We start from the raw sequence: 21,369 nt of genomic DNA, 5'->3' as shown, positions 1-21,369 counted from the left end.
GTACTGTAGTACAGCTATGTTTAAAAAGATGTTTAAAACTACTACTCTCATTTTGTCTTACGTGCATCCAGCAGTTCCCTTTTTAAATGTTTGCACACTGCTGAGTGTATTTGCAGTGAAGGCACTGAAGTAAGAAAAAATAAATTATCATAGAGTCCTTTTGTGCTCACAAAGCCTCAGAAATGCTTGGCAACACTTAGAATAATAGTTAAAAAATTTAAATCAGTCACTGTGGGTACGAGTGGACAATGTGTGTCTACCAGCTGAAGTCTCATATTGTAATTTTCTCTGCTTTCCTCACAGTCATTTGTACATTCACACTTTCCCGACCTGTTGGCTCAGACAGCATGCTTTCCAAAGTGGCGACGTATCAAAGTTAGATTTGAATTTATTATTCAGTTGATAATGTGCAGTCAGATGGACACCTCCTATAAATGCACACAGAGCAAATGCTGCACCTCTAAATGAACATTCAGTCCATTCATCTGAAATGATTTCCTCAGGAAAGGGAGCTGTCACTGTTGTTATCTACCAAATTCTCCCACTTCCATCTGTGTTCAATTTTTCTCTTTTTTAATTTGACTGACTGCAAAAAAAATCTGTGATTTCTGCATCCAGAAATTTGTTCTGAAACGTAATCATGAAGTGCTTCAGTGTTTGCAGTTGGAACACATTAATTTTACTTATCAAGAGTTAAATCCTGCTTATAGATTGCTGATTAAAACGTACTCATATTTACAAATATGAATGTGAATGGGTCCTAGTTCTAATTTAGCACTGTGGCTGATGATGAGGCAGAGGGGGAGGAAGAGGAGTGATGACAGTTATTTCAGGATGTTTGTCGTGATATAATGGCAAAGTTCAGTAAATTGATAAAGATAAAATTAATTTCTTGTGTGTCGATCTGTGGGAGAATGATTGATTGTATATGCACAAAAACTCTACTTATGTATGAGTGTGCATTTGTGGGGTTTTTTATTAAACACTGTTGCATTGATTATTCTGTTTGTGTGCTAAGATTTAATAGGCTGATTTAATAAATGAATCATAGGGGTTTTTACATGCCATTCTCTGTTAAGATTTTATATGTGTGTGTGAGAGAGAAAGAGAAAGAGAGGGAGAAATGCATCATCCCTTGGGGACTCGCTTCTTAAAGGGGTGATTTGCCTGCTGGCTTGCTCTTGTTAAAGGGCTGGCTGACATGCTTTGATGTGGTTTTGTGCTCCCTGCAGTGTGATTGGCACACTGGATTAATGTTGTTCCACAGATGAAAGAAACTGCGAGTGAACTATATGAATTTTATGAAATTAAAATAGAAAATATTGAACATGATTAATGAATTGGTTATGTTTGCAAAGTGTTTTCCACGTTAAGCTTTGGACAGGTGTCATCTTATCTCTTTTTTTTTCCCTCTTCAGTGTGATCCTCTCACCCAGCAGCTAATCACGAAATGAGTTGTTTTGTTTGTTTGTTTGTTGTTTTGTTTTTTTTATATTTATTTTCCCATCTCCAGTTTTACTGGTTTTGGTACTTTTAAGATCTGAGTAATGTTCTTGATAAGCTAGGCTCATCCTATGATGGTCAGCACACACTCACACCTCAGTGAGCTCACATGTTTACACTGGTTAACCTTTACTTCTTGCCATAAGCATACACGTGTACACTCACTGGCCACATTATTAGGTGAACCTTGTAATGGGTTGGACCCTCTGTTGCTTTCCAAACTTAATTCTTCATTGCACAGATTCAACAAGGTGCTGGAAACATTCCTCAGAGATTTTGGTCCATATTGACTTGATAGCATCACACAGTTGCTGCAGATTTGTCGGCTGCACATCCATGATGTGAATCTCCTGTTCCACCACATCCTAAAGGTGCTCTATTGGATTGAGATCTGGTGACTCTGGAGGTCATTTGAATGCAGTGAACTCATTGTCATGTTCAAGAAACCAGTTTGAGATGATTTGAGGTTTGTGATATGGTGCATTATTCAGCTGAAAGCAGCCATCAGAAGATGAGTACACTGTGGTCATAAAGGGATGGAATGGTCAGCAACAATACTCAGGTAGGCTGTGGTGTTAAAACGATGCTCGGTTGGTATTAAGGGGCCCAAAGTGTGCCATGAAATTATCTCGAACACATTATACCACCAACAGCTTGAAACATTGATATAAGGCAGGGTGGATCCATGCTTTCAATATACATATATTAGTGTGTAATTACATCTTTCAACAATTGATGCATTCTCCTAAACTTATAATTAATTCATTAAAAATACATAAGAGCAGGTGCCAGTTTGTGGAAGCCCCCATGTTCGTAGAGTGTTCCACCACTGGTCGACTAATCGCGTTTTACGTATGTGGCAGCCACATACGTCGTACACCAAAGGTGACACAGCACATGCATTCATGTGCTGTGTAGGGACATTTAAATTTATGGCTGCACCTTCAGACTCAATATATGAAGCGTCATACCTATGTTTTATTTTCTGAGAAGGGGTCCCTTTACCAAAGAAGCGAAAACAAAGAGACATCGTCACCGGCATCTTAATAAAATGTAATTTTCTTCCTCCCGACCTCAAGCCTCATCTCCTGAACTGTATTCAGGGCTCTAATACATGAAAATGTGCATAAACATGCTCATTTATTCCTAATATGGTCGCCATTACCTGTTGTCATCAGATTAGACATGCGACTCTCCTATCTTCAGACAGCCTAGGAGCTGGTGTTGTACCAAAAAAAGTGATCGTCTGCCAAAAAGCGTTTTTTGGTATTTGCCAAAAAATGATTGCCTGTATTTACACGGCTGTAAATGACTTGTTGACCTATAATATGTGAAACATATCTCTCATGAATGATATCAAGTCATTTTGAGCGAGAAACAGCATTTCTATCACGAGGTAGAAGCTGCAATCAGTTTTTGGCAAAGTGAATTTTATATTTGTTTTTTATCCAGGTAAAAACTCTCATTGACCTTTGTATGTATTGTATTTTTAAACAGAAATCTGGCTAAGAGGGCTGCAGAAATCACAACAAATATAACATCACAGTTCTATGAAGATATTTTAAGTAGCCAAAAAGTACTGGATTGGTTATAATGTATTTGCAATAACACAGACTCATAAAGCTTCTTGAAAAACAGGTTATTTCTTCATTTCATATATAAGCCCTTCATAAAGCATGCTGAGTGCACTCTACTTACCAATATAAGCAAAGACATTACACATAAAAGCACATAGAAACATCTGAATCACTTTATGGCAGACGATCACTTTTTGGCACAACACTGGGTAAACAACAGCTGGTTATAAGCTAGCATTATGCCAGCTAATGTTAGGCTTGAGCATTCTAAAAATCATATTTTCCCTCTGATAAACAGTTCTCACATCGTATGAGAGTTTATTTACTAAGCCTCAGAGTCCAACAAAGTTGCATCCACTTCAAAGACAGGTTCACTAATGCTGACTAACAGTAGCTAACAGAGGCTAACAGCGGCAAAAACAGCAGTGCTTACCAACAGAAAAGTTCAGGATATCCTCAACAACTCACCTCAGTATCACTGTCATCCTCAGAAGTGAGCTTCACTGACTCATCCACCCATATTACAGCCTCTTCCAGAGTAAATAAAGGTGGATGCGCCTCAACTGGCATTGACAGCTGAGGTAAGCTGAGAACCGACAGCCTACATAACAGGGAAAAGCTCCAGGGTGGATCCTGTCCGTGTCATTTTGGTATCTGAGTACACTCACTACAAATGAATGGTGGTCAGAGTTTTTGAGGTGACTAGGGAGTAAAACCATAAAATACTATAAAATGTTTGACTGTATCTGTTTTTTATTTCCAGATTTATTGTTAAGCATTGATATTATTCGAATATGTTAAAATATAGTCTTTACAAAAATTTTTTTTTTTGTGGTTTTTTTTACACTAACGGTAGTAGAAACATGCTGGCCAGCTACGATCATTACAGTGTACAGTTTAAATTTAATGTTTTTGATCTCTCTTTGCTGACCAAAACATGTTTGTCCTATGGCGGCCACTGTAGCTAGGATTACACACTTGAATTAGGAGGTATAAGAAAACAGAATTCAGTTGACTGCCATCTGCAATCTACTGATATCTAGCAGTGAAAATTTAACACACTCCAAGTTTAAGAATCCAGTCTTCTGTTTTCCAGATTTAGTGAGTCTGTGCAAACTGTATCCTCAGCTTCCTGTTCTTAGCTGGCAGGAGTGGCACCTAATGTGGCCTTCTGCTGTTGTAGGGCATTTGCTTGAAGTTTGATGTGTTTTGTGTTCAGAGACACTGTTCTGCATATCTTGATTGTAATGATTGGTTACTTGAGTTACTGCTGCCTTCCTATCAACTCAAAGCAATTTGACCATTCTCCTCTGAACTCCATTAACATTAGTTCCCAGAGAACTGCTGCTCACTGGATATTTTCTCTTTTTCAGACCATTTTCTGTAAACCCTAGAGATCCCAGCAGATCAGCAGTTTCTGAAATACTCATACCAGCCTGTCGGGCACCAACAACCATGCCACGTTCAAAGTCACTTAAATCACCTGCTCAGTTTGAACTTCAACAGGTCATCTTGGTCATGTCCACACGCCTAAATACATTGAGTTGCTGCTGTGTGATTGGCTGATTAGATATTCCCATTAACGGGCAGTTAAATAAGTGTACCTAACGAAGTGGCCGTGAGTGTGCCATATACCACATCTGTGTGTGAATTATGCCCCCCACTGTCATCCTTCGTCACTCAGATCTGCAGACTAATAAAGGTGCTTTTCAGTCTGTCGCGGTTGATTTCCATCACCACAGGAAACTCCTCGGTGCAGGGGTAATTTCTCAATGTCACCCAGACTCTGACTCTGACTCCGCCAGACGCTGATCCATCGAGCAAGCAGTTGTCTTTGCAGCTGCCTCTGGACCTGACAGACAGACTTATGGAAGGAAATCTACATCTGATGCAAGGTTTAATTTGAATGACTGCTACTAGGTTCCATTTGAAAACAATGGGGGGTTTAGCTGACTACTTGCCTTAGTTTATGGATGAATTTTGAATTCCCTAGAAGGTCACATTTTGCTTAATCACCTACTCCTTCTGATGAATACATTATGAATGTAGTGGGTTTTGATGACAAGCTAATATACACAGAACTTAAAGGATTTCATTTGTTCATTTTTTCATAATGTCCAAACACACCAAATATAACAAGCTGAAGAAAAAAATTAAATTGAAAAACAGCATATTAAATCCAAAACAAGCTTTGAAAAGATTTCCCCTACACATGACCAAAGTCTGTGGTTCTTTCTACAAGAGCTCTGACAAAATTCTCTTATAGATGCTGTTAGTCAGTAAATATATTTGCTGCAACAATGAGTAGAATGAGTAGACATGTCTGTCAACATGCAGATAAAACTTCCATGAACCTGAACCACTGGCATGTGTCATTGCAACAAAACAACCAACATCACTGGTGTCTCCTTCTTATAAAGTCTATGACATTACTCTGCTGATTGCCAAGACAATTTCCTCCAAAGAAAATTATCCTACCTGCTCAGAATTGAGATGTATTTTAACGCAGACTACATTAAAAATAAAGAAACTATGTAAAATATCATTTTGATCACATTACATGTGAATAATTGTCAGTATGAACTATATTGACCCTTTTTTACAGTTCATTAGCTGGTACCTGCAACAGTTGTTCATCTGGTTGATAAGTCAAGGTTGCGTAAATGGCAACCATTAGCTGGTTCTGTTTTCTCACACAGTGTTTGCATGTTTTCATTTATATCAACTCATATTTGTTAATCAGCAATTGTCAATAAAAAAAAAAATAATAATTTTTATACAACTTAATTTCACCTCATATTTTTCTTCCTAGTCATCTAAAACTAACCTGCATTTGTCCCACAGTCTGAGAACCTCATTCTTATTTGAAAGATCTAATATTTAAAATGGACATAGACAGCCAGTTTCCCAGTCATGGATTAAGCATGGTTCTAGACTAAAAGGAAAAAGTCAATGAAGACCACAATAGGAAAAAAGTATTTAGTCCAGGATTAGACATAATCCCTGTACGGGAAACTGGGCCTAATTGTCATTGTGAATTGTGCAGTCAAATGTCAAAAGCTCAACATACACAGATAAATAATCACATTTGAAAATCAGGAATAAGTCAGTTAACTGATTAAACATCCGATCATTTGATTAAAGAGGGTGTTAAGGCTCTTTGACTGCTTGGTGCTACAGACAGGATTACTTTTTTTTTGTTGATACTCAGCCCAGCATCCATAATGATGCAACCTTCCTGAAACTTCCAGGTAAAGGAATAGTTCACCGTTTTAAATAATTACTGTTATTCACGTTCCTGTGCAGAATGAAGTGACAAGATTGATGCTTCTCCAGGAGCTAGTTAGTTTAACTTTGATTAATTTGGCTTGTCTTATTCTATGTATTTGAAAAAGACAGATGTTCACCAATATTCTGTACAACTGAAAGAATGATATAATAAAACACATTAAAAACATAAAAATAATAAGTAATAAAAACAATGTCAGATTTAAAAGCCAAAAAATAAATAGGGCTTTCCAGGGAGTTTAAAAAATATCTTTAGGTGTCCGGATGTGAAAAACAGCCTGTTCCATTATTTAGGAGCAAATATAGCAAAGGTCTACTTTCCAGATGTTGGTTCTGGACCTCAGAGCATTTGCTCAGCAGCCCTCCGTGATCTAGTGGGAGTGTGCAGAGTTAAGAGATGACTTTAAAAAAAAAAAAAAGGAGCAAACAATATAAAAAATGTCAAATTTGTTGTAAAACTGATTGGAGGCTGATTCAAGGGAATGTGGTCTTACTCATACGTGCCACTTGAGACCCGGACAGCTGCATTTTGGAGCAGGTGCAGTTGACAAAGAAAGACTGACACCCGAATAAAAAATGATTACAATAGTCAAGTCGAGACGAAATGAAGGCATCTCTAACCTTTTCAAAGTCTCTGAGGGAGAGAAATATCTTCAACTTCACAAAAGTTGAATGAAGACAATATTTTTGCTCATAAAAAGTAAATGTTGTCAAAGATCACTCTCAGATTATTTGTGTCCCAGGAGGTCCATCCATCCATTGTCTTATGCTTATCCATTTTGGGGGAGGGGTGGGGGGTGCTTGGTGACTTCTGTCTGGTACTGTTGCAGGGCTAACATATAGAGACAACCAACCATTCATGCTCACATTCACACTTCCGGTCAATTTTAGAATCCCCAATGAACCTAACCCCATGCATGTCTTTGGACTGTGGGAGGAAGCCGGAGTACCCAAAGAGAACCCACACAGACATGGGGAGAACACACAAACTCCACACAGAAAGGCTTTTTGAGGATTTGAAGCCAGGTCCTTCTTGCTTTAAGGCAACAGTGCTAACCAACACAGAACCGTGCTGCCTGCTTCTGTTTTGTGATGTAATTTAAATTAAGAAAATTTGCTGACATCCATGTTTTCATTTCTTCTAATGTCTTCCATAAGGTCTGTAAACAAGGATAAACAGCTGGCCTAGCTCTTAGCCAAAACAACAGATCCACCTACCACCACCTCCAAAGCTCACTAACTCTGTTGGTTTTAGCCTTTATATAATCTTAAGTGTGAACTGAGATGTCTGTATTATGGATATCCTCTCATTTTAACATTATACTGATCCAAGAGTAGGGCAGAATCTGTTTGAAACTGAGCATTTTGAGCTGTGTGGAAGCCTGAGTCTGGCTCATAGGGATAACTTGTACATACACAGACCTCATTATTTGAAGCTTTTGCCACTGCATCACTATATATGACAGAAAATAAGGAAAAACATATTAAGCTCACCTTAGATTTGATTTATCGGTAACCGAGTGGGCAGCCAGTCTCACAGCTGTCTTTCTAACTGTCTCACTGCTGACTGCAGCCAGACTGAAAGTGTGAAGCAGAACATCCTTCTGCCCTGAGAGAGATTCACACTAAGAGATGACATCCAAGTCCCCTAGTCCTCCCACCCTGCAGTTCCCATTGGAATAATACCTGTCTGCTCAAACAACAGGTAAATTACTCCAAGGTGGCGAGGTGCAAGCTCTGGGTCGCCATGCTGCAAAAGTAATTGATTGATGAAGTAAGAGTCAGTGATGAGCACAGACCTGCAGCGGTGCAGATCGAAAGGGTTCAAACTGACGACCTCTCACACTGTGACTTGTAAAACGGCACTGCATGCAAAATGGTGTGTCATACCTGACATAGATATTATTTATGTACAGCTCATGTAGATGTTGCTGCCTGTTACCATGGTGAGTCTGTGTTGCCAAGTACTGACATGTTGTCGTGAGAGCATAAGCTCCTGTCAGAGTGTTGCCATGTTGTGTCGCTGCATCTGTAGCCCGGGCTTTGTAGTGTAAATAAGGATGCGTGTGTGTGTGTGTGTGTGTGTGCGCGCACGCGCGCTCAATCATACCTCTTCTATAGACCTGCTGTCACACTTCACATCTGCCAACTGTGAAGAAGAAGACGGAAAGAGGAGAGGGAATGAAAGAGAAGACCAAAGTGTGAGACAGAGCCTGAAGAAAAGACAAAAGAGGAGTGGAGAATAATGAATGGAAAGAGGAGCGGATTAAAAAAGACAGAGAGGGAGTAATGGGGACAGAAATCACCAATAGTGGAACAAAGAGCGATGAGGTAAATTGGAACAAGAAACAAGAGAAAGAGAAGAGGGATGGGTGGATGTTTGACTGAGACAGTCTGTTGTGGTGCTCTGGTTGCTCTGTGCTAGAAAAGATTCTGGGTTAACAAGTTCAGGGCTTTGAGGGCTGTGTGTTCTGTCTCTGTGTTTCTTGATTATATGGTTGCACAATTGTGTCTTCAGACCTTATGTTCCTTATAAATATTATAGTATTTTGTGCATAATTTCAGTGTTAAATTCAGGAAATGGTTAGAATTTTGAATTTTGTGTTAGTATAGTATACCAAAGCATGTAGCAGGGTTAATCAGGTAGTGCCACATGCTAATTCAGTTGAATAGATGTGCAGCATAATAAGGTTAGGATGGACCTACATTTAGCTCAGAAAACAGGTGTGCTATCACTTCTGTACATGCACATATAAAACCTCCTCATTTAGCCCACTAGAGGTTTATTGTAAAAGAGTGTTGCAGCTATTCACCTTTTAGAGAGTATTTTTAGTTACAGTTCGATTTGGTGCTAATTCAGTCTATGTAACAAATTCACTCAGCTCCTAGTGCAGCCTGATGGCTGTTATGGATGAGATGCAGAAACAAACAGAGGTTTGTGAGACAAACACGGTGTTCAGAGGTGTTTAGACAGTGTTTTTGTAGTTTTGCTTCTGTGCACCACCACAGTGGATTTTAGATCAAACAGTCAAGATGTGATTGAAGTGCAGACTTCAAGCTTTAATTAAAGGATTTTTTTTTTAAGTATTGCATTACTTGTTTTGGAATTACAGCTATTTTCCCCCCACATTTCCATATATATTTTTTTCAGAGGCTCAAAATTATTTGGACAGACTATCAGAATTTTACATATAAGGACTGTTTTTAATACTTTGAATGCAAAGGATTTTCACCCATGACTGTCTGAAGTCTAGAACCTGTGAACATCATCAAAAACTGTTATTTCTCCTCTCTAGGCCATTGATGAGCTGTCCAGGCTCTTTTTTATCCATTTTCTATCAGTGTCTGCGCCAATAAACCCTCTGTTTCCATTCATCAAGGTGTCACCTAATTGTGGACTCTTGGTCAGTGCATTCCTTCTTTTTAAGAATTACCAGACAGTTGATTTTGACACACCAAAAGTTTTTGCTATCTATCTGGTTTATTTTGGTTTTCACCCTAGTGATGGCCTCCTTCATTTGCACCAACATCGTTTTTGGACCTCATACTGAGAATTCCATTGAACAGCTGCCAAACACAAGTTTAACACTTGGAATCTACTCCAGATCTCATCTGCTTATTTTATCATAAAATAATGAGGGAACTGGCCTCACTTGGCCATGAAACTCATTGGCAGCCAATTGTCTAATTACTTTATTGCCTCTGAAAATAAACATCTATGTATAAAAATGTATGTAATTCCTAAACAGTTAATGCAGTGCTTCTGTAAAACCTCTTGAATTAAAGCTGAAATTTGATAGCTTGATTTTTAAATCCACTGTGGTGGTGCACAGAGGGAAAAATTACCAAAACCGTGCCTCTGTCCAAATACTTATGGGACTAACTGCATGCACACTGAGATACAGAGTTTAAGGGAAGCCATGCATATCCAGTTTTACTAGTCTGGGTTTGCTGCTTAGTCCTACTATCATATACCTGTAATGTATTATTACTACAAATTTATTAATATTACTGTAGAAGATAATTAGAACTCTGGAGAAATGATAATATCCCCTTGCTCTGTGTATAGATTACAGTATTAACTATTAATAAGAGAGACTTACTTGACACCCCCACTCCAAACACACCTCGTTGTTCCCACACATTCTCACGCAGAGACCGTATCATTTGACTGCCTCCCTCCAACCTTTATTATGTTAATCAGTCCATCGATAAACTATTTTTAGCCCTGAATCTCCACCACTCTGCTTCTCCCTCTTGGTGACTTCCTGTCTAATTATATAAATATGCGAATGAACACAGTTCACATTCTCAAACACACTTGCAAGCTGCTGTGGATGCACTGCGAGGTTAACCAATCAGGCTTTTTCCCCCTCTCTCACTGTCTCCTTCGCTGTTGCTGCCTCTTTCTGTTTTTCTCTGCTTGCCACTCTTCCTCCACTCTATAATTTAGCAAAGGTCTTTGTCCTCTTATCATCTGACACCCAGCTGAGTTATTTCAGTGTATCAGCTATTTTAGCTTTAGCTCTAAATGGACTTTCCTTGTTGTGTTTCTACATCCTCTCTCTCTATTCTCTCCCCTCACACACATCAACAGAAAATATTCTGTAGTTCTTTGCTGTCATGGTTTCAGGCAGACAATGTCTGTCGCTCCCAAAGTGGCAGCTCCAAAGCTTTTTTGTTTTATTGTAGATTTAAGTCATTTAAGCCATAAATCTCGGTGGCACTCAAACTCCTACTTGCAGCGTCACCTGTGAGAGATTTGGATATGCTGGCTGATTGCGATGCAAAGACCATTTTTGGCTCGCAGCCAACTTTATCCTTTTATTAGCAAAAGTACGAAATCCAATCAATAGCCAACTGCAGCAATGTTTTTGGCTGCAGTTAACATCACTGCCTCCACTCTGTATAGTCTGCTGCTATTTTTTTAAAATTTGAGCACCTGTGCTGTTTGTCCTGCTTGGTTCATCTCATTTATTAAAGCACTATTTAGGCCTTTGTGTAATCATGTACAAAAAATTAAGGCGAAATCCCTTAAACCAAACTGAAGACATTTCAGGCTTCATCCACAAGGGCCCATCAATTATGGATTATATGTATTTTTTCCCTTCACCTTAAAGTTTTCCCAGATAAGAATAAAAACAGTTGGTAAGGTTAATTGAAGATGAAGACAGAGAATGATGGCAACAGGGGCAGAAGGAACAGTGTATGGATTTTTCTGGAAACAATGTTCTTTTTAATAAAAAGGTCTACTTCACAGGTATTTAGTGGGAGGAAGGAGGAAGAACACACATTGAAGCAGAAAAACGGGTAATGTGCCAAACCACTCTGAACAGAAATGTGTAAAGAAAAAGGAGAGGAGAAATGAGGAAAAGTCAGCCTATCTCAAACCCAGATAGTCGATCAATATTTCCAGCTCAGATCCAACAAGACGTTCTCCCTCCCTCTCTCCCACTCTGCCTCTCTCTGCTCGCTTGGTGTGTCCAGTGAAGGAAGCTGTGGGAGAAGGCTATCAGCAGGTCATCAGTATTCCAGAAGGCTCTGCCTACTCTGGTGTGGGCAGAAGAATAATTTAATTCTGATCTTACAGATCAATAGCTGTACCCAGTGGAAGGCGACCAGCCCCATGGCTGGCTGGGCATATTCAGCATCTCGCTTCTCATGCCATGGTGGGTCTTCTTCACAATTGTTCTTTGAAAAAGTGTGCATTTGCACCCAAGTGTTCTGCTCATATTTGACTATTTAAACCCAGCTCCACAAAAAAAAATCATAAACACTTTGGTGAATGCATGGTTGCACATCACTTTGACATCACTCCATAGCTCCTTGCCTCCACGATTGAAGCTACCTGTAGTGGTTTGCCTTCAGGGCACGTGAGGTGGTATAAAAGTGACAAGAGTCCATGTGGAGAGGACTGTGGTGGATAAATATGTCAACACAGGATTTTCACTCAGAAGACTGGGATTTGTGTCCTGAGTTAAGGCAAGAGGACTTCTTATTTTGAGTTTTCAGTTTACTTAAGGAAAAAATCCTTTTACAGCAGTAATCATGTTAAAGAAAGCCTTTCTGGTAATGTGTGCCAATAGCATTGTTGACACACAGGCGTTTCTTTAGGGGGTGTTGGTGTTTTTGAAATTGTATCTAAAATTATGACATTATGATGCAATCTTATAAAAACCTTTAAAAATACATTATATTTGTGGAGATTATAATAATAAATGCTTGTATAGACTGAGTCAGAGGAGTGATGAGTCACCTAATGGATGTGGGGAAGAAATTTATTATACCATATGATGCATTGCAATCCAATATAAAAAACATAAAAACTACAGCCTGAAAAAAAATTCCCATGAATTCCCATCAATACTTCTGAAGTTGTGGTAAAATACACTACTCAAAAAAATCTAAAGGAACACTTTGAAAACTACGACGGAGTATTAGGGCCACATTTAGAAAAAAAAAAAAATCGTGCATTTTGAGAATAAAGTCAAAATTTCGAGAAAAAAGTCGAAATAGTATTTTGAGAATAAAGTCGAAATACTATTTCGAGAAAAAAGTCGAAGTCGTCATTTCAAGTCAAATAACGGCCGCGGCTGCTATACCCTCTACAAAATGCCTTGGGTAGATGAAACAACTGGATCAGCTGTCTTAGGGGCTGTACACACGGGGAGCGACGTTGCTCCCTCTCCATTCATGGAACTTCTGCGAAGCGATTGTGGCATCCTTGCACAAGTTCCATAGTAAATGAATGGAGAGCGAGCGACGTCGCTCCCCATGAGGCGAGCCCCTTATTGTGACTTGTGATTCTGAAAATCCCCTCTGTACTGCACGAAGGTGCATTCATCGAAATCCTTGCATCTAACCATTGCCAGTTTGTGTGGTTTTCCATGCAGCTTTCTGCACATCTCATTACCATCCTCATAGTTATCACTCCATTGTGTTTGTGTACTGAAAGAGAAATAAGTTCCGATTCTTAAGTATAGTTTCGCTAACTCATAATACAAGACATTCTGGAGGTTATAGTAGACGTGGCATGGCAGGTGTTTGACTTGAAACACTTAAATCTGCACATTTCGACTTTTTTCTCTAAATACTATTATGACTTTTTTCTCAAAATTTGAATATTTTTCTCGAAATTTGGACTTTATTCTCGAAATTTTGACTTTATTCTCGAAATAGTATTTCAACTTTTTTCTCGAAATTTTGACTTTTTTCTCAAAATTTTGACTTTATTCTCGAAATAGATTTTTGACTTTATTCTCAAAATTTTGACTTTTTTCTTGAAATTTTGGCTTTATTCTCGAAATAGTATTTCAACTTTATTCTCAAAATAGTGTTTCAACTTTTTTCTTGAAATTTTGACTTTTTTCTCTAAATTTTGACTTTATTCTCGAAATAGATTTTGACTTTATTCTCGAAATTTTGACTTTATTCTCAAAATGCACAGTTACATTTTTTTTTCTCAATGTGGCCCTAATATTCCTTTGTACAAAACACATCAGATCTCGATGACAGAGAAAAATCGTGCCGATATCTATACTGATATGGACTGGGTGATGTGTTAGGAAAGAAAGGATGCCACATTGTTTGATGGAAATGAAAATTATTAACCTACAGAGGACACCCTGAAAATCAAAGTGAAAAAATGATGTAGCAGGCTAATCCATTTAGCCCAAATTTCATTGCAGCAACTCAAAATGTTACTTGGTATTTTGTATTCCCACAACATGCTTGTATGCATACCTGACAGTATCGAGGCATGCTCCTAATGCTCTCATCTGTGAAAAGCACAGGGTGCCAGTGGTGGACCTGCCAATTCTGGTATTCTATGGCAAATGCCAGTCAGGCTCCATGGTGCCGGGCAGTGATCACAGGGCTCACTAGAGGACATTGGGCCCTTAGGCCACTCTCATGAAGTCTGTTTCTGATTGTTTGGTCAGAGACATTTACACCAGTGGCCTCCTGGAGGTCATTTTGCAGGGCTCTGGCAGTGCTCATCCTGTTGCTCCTTGCACAAAGGAGCAGATACCGGTCCAGCTGATGGTTTAAGAACCTTCTACAGTCCTGTCTCCTTGAATCTCCTCCATGTTCTCGAGACTGTGCTGGGAGACACAGCAAACCTTCTGACAGTGCCACATATTGATGTGCTATCCTGGAAGAGTTGGACTACCTGTGCAACCTAGGTAGGGTCCAGGTATTATCTCATGTTACCAGTAATGACACTAACCCCAGCCAACTGCAAAACTAGTGAAAAAACAGTCTGATTAAAAAGTGCTCCTTTAATTTATTTGAGCAGTGTAGTAGGCAGCTTTTACCATGGTGCTGTTGTTTTTGGTTGCAGGATCTAGACAAAATACAGGAAACAAACTGAGGATGAACACAACAGAACCGCCACTAGTTAAATTGATATTTGTGGCCAGACATGATATGTCTGATATGAAAAAAAAGCTTAACTTGTGTACAGTATAAAGTAAAGGCTATTCCAAAAGTTTATATTTCTGTTCAACCTTAATGTACAGGAAAAGCTCCAGTTTCCCACAGCTTTGTCAGTTAAATTAACAAATGAACAGTGTGGTTATGTTTTGCATCGTGGAGCTCTTTACAAGTCTTAGACCAATTACAGACATCATAGTCAACTGATTTAGTATTGATCTGAGTCCATCCAGCAATGGTAATGGTGATACATACTCACACACAACACACTCATTCCTGTGGGGTTCCAGATTCACGGTGTCTGACTGAGGTGTGATCAGCTTGGAGATGGGATTATTGTTGGCACAGTGGACACTTTACAGTTCTAGACACAAGTACACAGTGTAATACACATATTTAGGCACACAGAAATGGAAAAAAAAATACCCCCAAAAAACCCAGTCTGTGCACAGTGTGGCCATGTTTAAAATTTTTATAGATGCCTGTTGATGTCTGATGTTCTTGGTGTTACTTCCTCATTCATTAGGTGTTGCTAAGCTGCCATCTTTGCTCCCAGGAGTGAAATAAATACAGTCGAGAATGTTCAGTAGATGCAATACAGGAATAAAGTAGTGACAGACGATCAATAGACATCTAATGATTAAGGAGAGAGTTGGAGGATCCTGCAGTTGCCACTTTCTCTGTATCCACGAGTATGTGGTATTTGAGACCTGAGCACCTCATTCACCTGCTGTTTTAATCTCCCACAGCTGACACTTCTGCTATGATGCCTGTGAACATTTTCTACCCTCTGTTCATACCTGAGGACATGAGGCATTTTTAGCTTTACAAAACCTCACTGATAACATTTTCAGACCTGTACACTTGGACCTGGCACAAATCTTTCACTTTCTGGTAACTGGACAGCCAGATCAATCCGACTTAGCTGTTACAATGTGGACTCGAGTCCTGGGAAAAGCTCAGAGTGGTCTCCCTGTCCGCTCCATGCCAATGATTGTTTTCAGGCATGATCGATAGAGAGAAGGCATCAACGGCAGCATACTTCACTGAACCCGAGCTGTAAGTCCAGTTGGCAGAGACACAAACACAGCACCTCATTAAACTCAAAACTCCCATTGCTGCCATCACAGAGCTGAGCCCCGACGCCGCTGCGCTGATGGAGATCTCCAGAGCACTGATGCAGGAAGGCTCTAATTGCTGCATGGTAATGTGGTGCGTCTGCATTCCTGCTGTTTCCACAATAATCCAATCGGCACTGTATTGTGTGCTGTGTAAGGAGGTTTGAATTATGCTTTCTAAAGCTGCCATATTGATTCACTCATTACTGAAGCAGCATTGGATTGGCTTGTAGGAACTGAATAATGGTGGTTTGCTGTTGGTGTTTTGCTCTCCCTGCTCTTCTGTTGCTGTCTCTCACTGTCACTCACACACACAATTGTGTGAATGGATTTGGCTATCACAAGTGATGACTCCTCAGTCACCCTCTTCTGTTCCATTTCCCTTCCCCTCCCACTTCCTCTCATACACTTTGTAGCCTCAAATCTGCCATTTTTTCCCATCCAGCCCTTTTTCTGGGCTCTTTCTCTGCCTTCCTGCCTTTTCTTCTCAAGTGCACCATTTGGCTCTAATGACCTCTCCCTCTCTCTTTTTTCTCTTTCTTCTGTCCTCTTCCTCTCTCTCTCTCTTTTCAGGTACCACCAGGCAGCCTAAGGAGGGGGAGGTGCCAGGGGTGGACTACAACTTTGTGAGTGTGGAGCGTTTTATGGAATTGGAGCAAAGTGGAGCCCTGCTAGAGAGTGGAACCTATGAAGGTGAGCTCTGGGAATGCTGCTGTGCACAAAATAGTCGTCATCTGCAGGACAAGTACAGGTGCTTGGGGAGAAAAAATGGGAACGTATGTTTTAGTAGAGCCAGTTTTTAAAATGTAATCTGCCATCTTTTTTAAATACACTGTGTGACAGTGTGTATATATTTACTTGATTAATTAGATGTGTCAGGTGATGCTCTTTTACACAGCTCAAGTAAACAAAATGAGTCTTCTGCACTGATTTGTAATCAGTATTATAGTTTCCTCCTGTGGTTGTTCAACAGTTTGTGTGTGTATGTGTGTGTGTATGTGTGTGTGTATGTGCGCGCGGATGTGAGAGCTGGACGAAAGCCATTTCCAAGTCATGTCAAGTCTGTGCATCTCTGCTTTGCTACACTGTCAGGGATATGTCTACAGATGGGGGATTTGCTGGTTCATTTGCCCAGAAGCAATTTTTTTTTTTTTTCCCTGAGTGTGTGCAACTGAACGCACGCACACATAAATTGTGTGCGTGTGAATGTGTGCGTGTAGGGGATACGGGCACATGTACGCTTGTGTGTATGTGTGTTCCTTTTTTCATGTTCATACCACAAGTGTGTGTCTTTGTGTGCCTGCAGTGTACATTTCCCTTGACATAGAGCTTAGCTATGCCCACTGGGGGGAACTGTCTCTTTCTGGGTGGCTGCACTGGAGGTGCTGCAACTCATTTTGTAATGCATATTAAAATAAGAGAGTGGAGAAGGAAGAATTAGAGACCGGATGTATGCTGGGTGATATATCGGAGTAATTTGATTATGGAATAATTTATAATTTCATTAACTCAAATTACTGTTTTTATCAAATGTGAAAAAAAAAGCCTAGATTGCATAACTGAGACATGTGCTTCATTTCTTTCTTATAAATTAAACCAAGGATAGCAGTGAAAAACAGTTGTTCTTGACAGCAGCATAAGCTATCACTGTTTCCTTGGCGATGCACTCACCTGTGATGTTTGTTAGTGTAACACACCTAAATGGTTCGGTTACCCAAAGCACGTCTCTGAACTGACCACCATGCAGTGTAAGGTTGCTAACGCATGGCAAAGTGTTCTAATACCTGAGATAAAAGCATGCAGTAGACTGTGAGTTTTCAGATTCAAGATAGCTTCTGTGTTGATTTCAAACTACAGATAAAAAGCAGCGTTGGCTTCCTCACTTTCCAGAGTCACCCTGTATGACACGGTCCCCTTTTACACAGTGGAAAAGGCAACGTTTGCTAAAGGCTGGAAACAGTTGTTAAACCTCACTGCATATATTTTGTTGAATTATTTTGTTATTGTTGCGCATCTGTTGTTCTTTCATTATTTACAATATGTGAAAGGACAGCCTTGTTAATGCTGTGCTTTTCAATCATGTTTTGTCTTCTCTTTGTGTAGAGAGAGAGAAAACGGAGACTCAAATTGAGGAGAAAAAGAACAACAACAAAAACAAACACTGTGCCCTTTATTTAAATAAATTAAACACAGACAGTGAAGGAGACTAAAATCAGACGTGGAGTCTGGACACTGTATTCCATGTGGGTGTACATGTGAATGCAAGAATCGGTGCACATAGCAGCTTACGCATGTGATCATGTGAGATGAGTCACAGCTGAAGGTGGATATTGAACTGTTACAAAAAAACCAGGATGCCTTTAGGCGTCTCAAGCATTCAAGATCAAGGGAACATTTTATTTTTAAAACTAATGTGGTGCATAAGGAGGAACTCTGGCCTCAACTTGCCCCAGAATGCTTTATGATCTTTAGAGCATCTCTTCTTTAAGCTTTCACAGGTGGGTGCTTGCTGCCTATGCAGTTTTATGCTTGTGTCTTTGTTTACATGTTTATATTTTTCACAGATTGTGGAGGAAGTGGTGGCTGTAATATCTGTCCTCCTTCTGCTGTGATGAAAGTAAACTGAAGTCTGTGGACTGCTGGTCATTTTGTCCTTTATTATCTCCTCTTCTCCTGTTTTCTGGTTAGTGCTCGGTAGACAGACGCTCATCCGTGATTGGTTGTTATGTTGTTAGTCATTATTTTATCATATGAAAGGACATGGACTGTGCTAAGAGACTTACTTATATTTGTGATTCTGCATGTTAGGAGAAAAATCTTCCCCCAATCCATTAAGACCTGGCCTACTGCTGAGGATGCTAGTGACTATTACAGAAACCCAGCCCAATTTTAACTAATCTGCTGTTCCTCCCACTTAAACCTTGATAATGATTCTCCAAACATACTTCCACATGTCTGTCCAACGCTGCAGTTGTAGCTCAGGAAGAGTTGGCTTAATTAGGAAGAACAAACAGCTGGTTTGGGCTTTAGGAGTCAGCAGACTAGTGAGTCAAGTAATGTAGTATAGCAGCAATGCAGAAGTGTAATTTAACCCTAAAAATACTGTGCTTGAAAATGGATCTCTCTTTTGAAACCAAATCCAAATTACACCTAGCAGAAGAATTTCTGTGTCTGTTTCTCTGCTTTTATTCTGCAAAAAGTAATTAAATGTTTCTGTTAATTTGTTACTACTGTTCAATTTAAATCTTTCACAGAGGTTGTGTGTTGAGGTTACATAAAGTAACAAAGAAGGCAAAAAAATAAAAAATAAAACTAGACCTGTGGCAGACTAGGAAGTCTAGTCGCTGGATATACACCAAAGTTAGGTACACCTGTTAACACAAATTTCTAATTAGCCAAACACACGACAACAACTGATGGTCAAGACAGTCTGCTGAAGTTCAGTCCGAGCTTTAGAATGGGGAAGAAAGGTCATTTAAGTGACTTTGAATGTGGCATGGTTATTGGTGTCAGATGGGCACCAACCCACACAACCATCTCTAGGGTTTAACAGAGAAAAAAGAGACTGGAAAAACATTGCCTGGTCTAATGAGTCTCGAGTTCTGCTACAACATTCAGATAGTAGGATTAGAATTGATTTTATTTAAAACATTTAAACATCACAACCTACCTAAATATTGTTGTTGACCCATCCCTTTATGACCACAGTGTACCCATCTTCTATGGCTGCTTGCAGCAGGATAACCTACTATGTCACAAAGCTCAAATCATCTCAAACTGGTTTCTTGAACATGACAATGAGTTCAGTGTACTATAATGACCTTCACTGTCACCAGATCTCACTCCAGTAGAGATCTGCAGCAACTGTGCGATGCTACCATGTGAGTATGAATCAAAATCTCAGGAATATTTCCAGCACCTTGTTCAGTCGGTGCCACGAAGATTTAAAGCAGTTCTGAAGGCAAAAAGGGGTCCAACCTAGTACTGGCAAAGTGTACCTAATAAAGTGGCTGGCGGGTGTATACTGTGAAAGATTGTGAAGTCTGTTGGAAATGTATGAGTGTGTCACAAAACAAGGTGACAGGTCAGGATGAAGCCTGTATTGCAGTTTTTTCCTGTATAAAATGTTATGTTTTAGAGGTCTGTGGGGTGTTTTCTCAGTGCTGAAAAAAAGGTGCAACCGTGATTGAGTGATAAATTTAGTGGACAATGCTGGGAGTGCCCCCTTTTCAGGTTTTATGACTGAGTTAGGAAAGGCTGCCACATGTGCCACATATCATCATAGGGCAGGAAGATATTTTGTAGGTTAAAGGATTCAGACATCAATGGCACTGACTTCCATGTGTGGGGTATTATTTTCTATGCCCCCTCAGTTTTATTGTGTATTATTATTGTTGTTTGTTTAGTCATTTTTGCTTTCTTTGTAAGAAAGCCATTTTGTGCTGTCTCCTTTTTTTCTGAGCTGGTGTTTTTGTGGGATGGGAATGGGAAATTGACAGGGTATGAAAATAGGCAGCTCCTTTTTTTCCTGATTTATTGTGCTGGCATCCTTATTATATTTTAAGTGATTAAAAAGCCTGTGTTCTGAATCCAGTCATGTTTTCAGACTAATGTCTGTCAGAAGGCCCTCTATTAAATAGCACCACATGTGCTTGTTCCTTCCCGAAACACCAGCCAGCGGGTAAATTGATTAGACTTAATAGAAATGATTAGTTACTAGGCAAAAACATGGTCTAAGTTATTTCTGCTGCGCTCTGGTCAGACAGTTAAATCTTACATTTTGAAAGGCAGTCATCTGTTCAAAGCTGCAGCAGTCTGCGAGCTGTGGACCTCCCAGACGGTGTGTTACATCACCTGGGATCCCTCTTTGGTTGTACATGTGCCCTCTAACACAAACGCTGCTTTTCTGCCCTCAGATAACTTTTACGGCACGCCAAAACCTCCAGCCGAGCCGTCCCCGGCAGCACCTCCTCTGAATGTGAGTGAGGCCCTGCTGCCCGGAGCCCGGCCAAGCGCCCAGGGCAAGAGAAAGAGGAACCAATCAGTCAGCAACATGGAGCAGCGTGCTAGTCTGGAGCCGCCTGAGGAGGAGGAAGAGGAGAGCCCGGTTGTCAATGGCAACGGGGTGGCCATCACACCAGGTACTGTAGGAGGAGTGAGAGAAACTTGAATTTCCTGTTGATGTATGCCACATTTTTCATGTACTCGCAACCGAAATTACATTCTATTTCACAAGTGCCGTGACCATGAAGACAGTTTATGATCTCATATTTCGGAGAGGAGAAAATCTGGTTTGAAGGCCTGAAGTATCCCCTGGGTTTTTTATTGCGGTCTCACTGGTACACTTGAGTCAAACCGGTGAAAAAGGCCAGTTGTCACAGCAGCTGATACATTACCTTTATTGCTCCTTAAGTGGAAAATTACGTCTCTTTTCCCTCTGAGTCCATGTT

The 21,369-nt window shown here is 39.9% G+C and overlaps 1 protein-coding gene across 2 annotated transcripts in view; it reads left to right on the top strand.

The window, feature by feature from the left end:
- The window catches only part of LOC115782074 (membrane-associated guanylate kinase, WW and PDZ domain-containing protein 2-like), a 94,472-nt gene that overhangs the window by 31,354 nt on the left and 41,749 nt on the right, over positions 1-21,369 (top strand). For both annotated transcript variants that reach the window (XM_030732079.1, XM_030732078.1), the window contains exons 3-4: positions 16,493-16,612; positions 20,836-21,060. In XM_030732079.1, the coding sequence (XP_030587939.1) occupies positions 16,493-16,612; positions 20,836-21,060 (345 nt within the window). The remainder of the gene's footprint in view (positions 1-16,492; positions 16,613-20,835; positions 21,061-21,369) is intronic.

Source organism: Archocentrus centrarchus, chromosome 6, assembly GCF_007364275.1.
Source record: "Archocentrus centrarchus isolate MPI-CPG fArcCen1 chromosome 6, fArcCen1, whole genome shotgun sequence".
Classification (NCBI taxonomy): Eukaryota; Metazoa; Chordata; class Actinopteri; order Cichliformes; family Cichlidae; genus Archocentrus; species Archocentrus centrarchus.
Note: the sequence above shows the minus strand (reverse complement) of the source record. Positions and strands in the feature narration are given on the sequence as shown.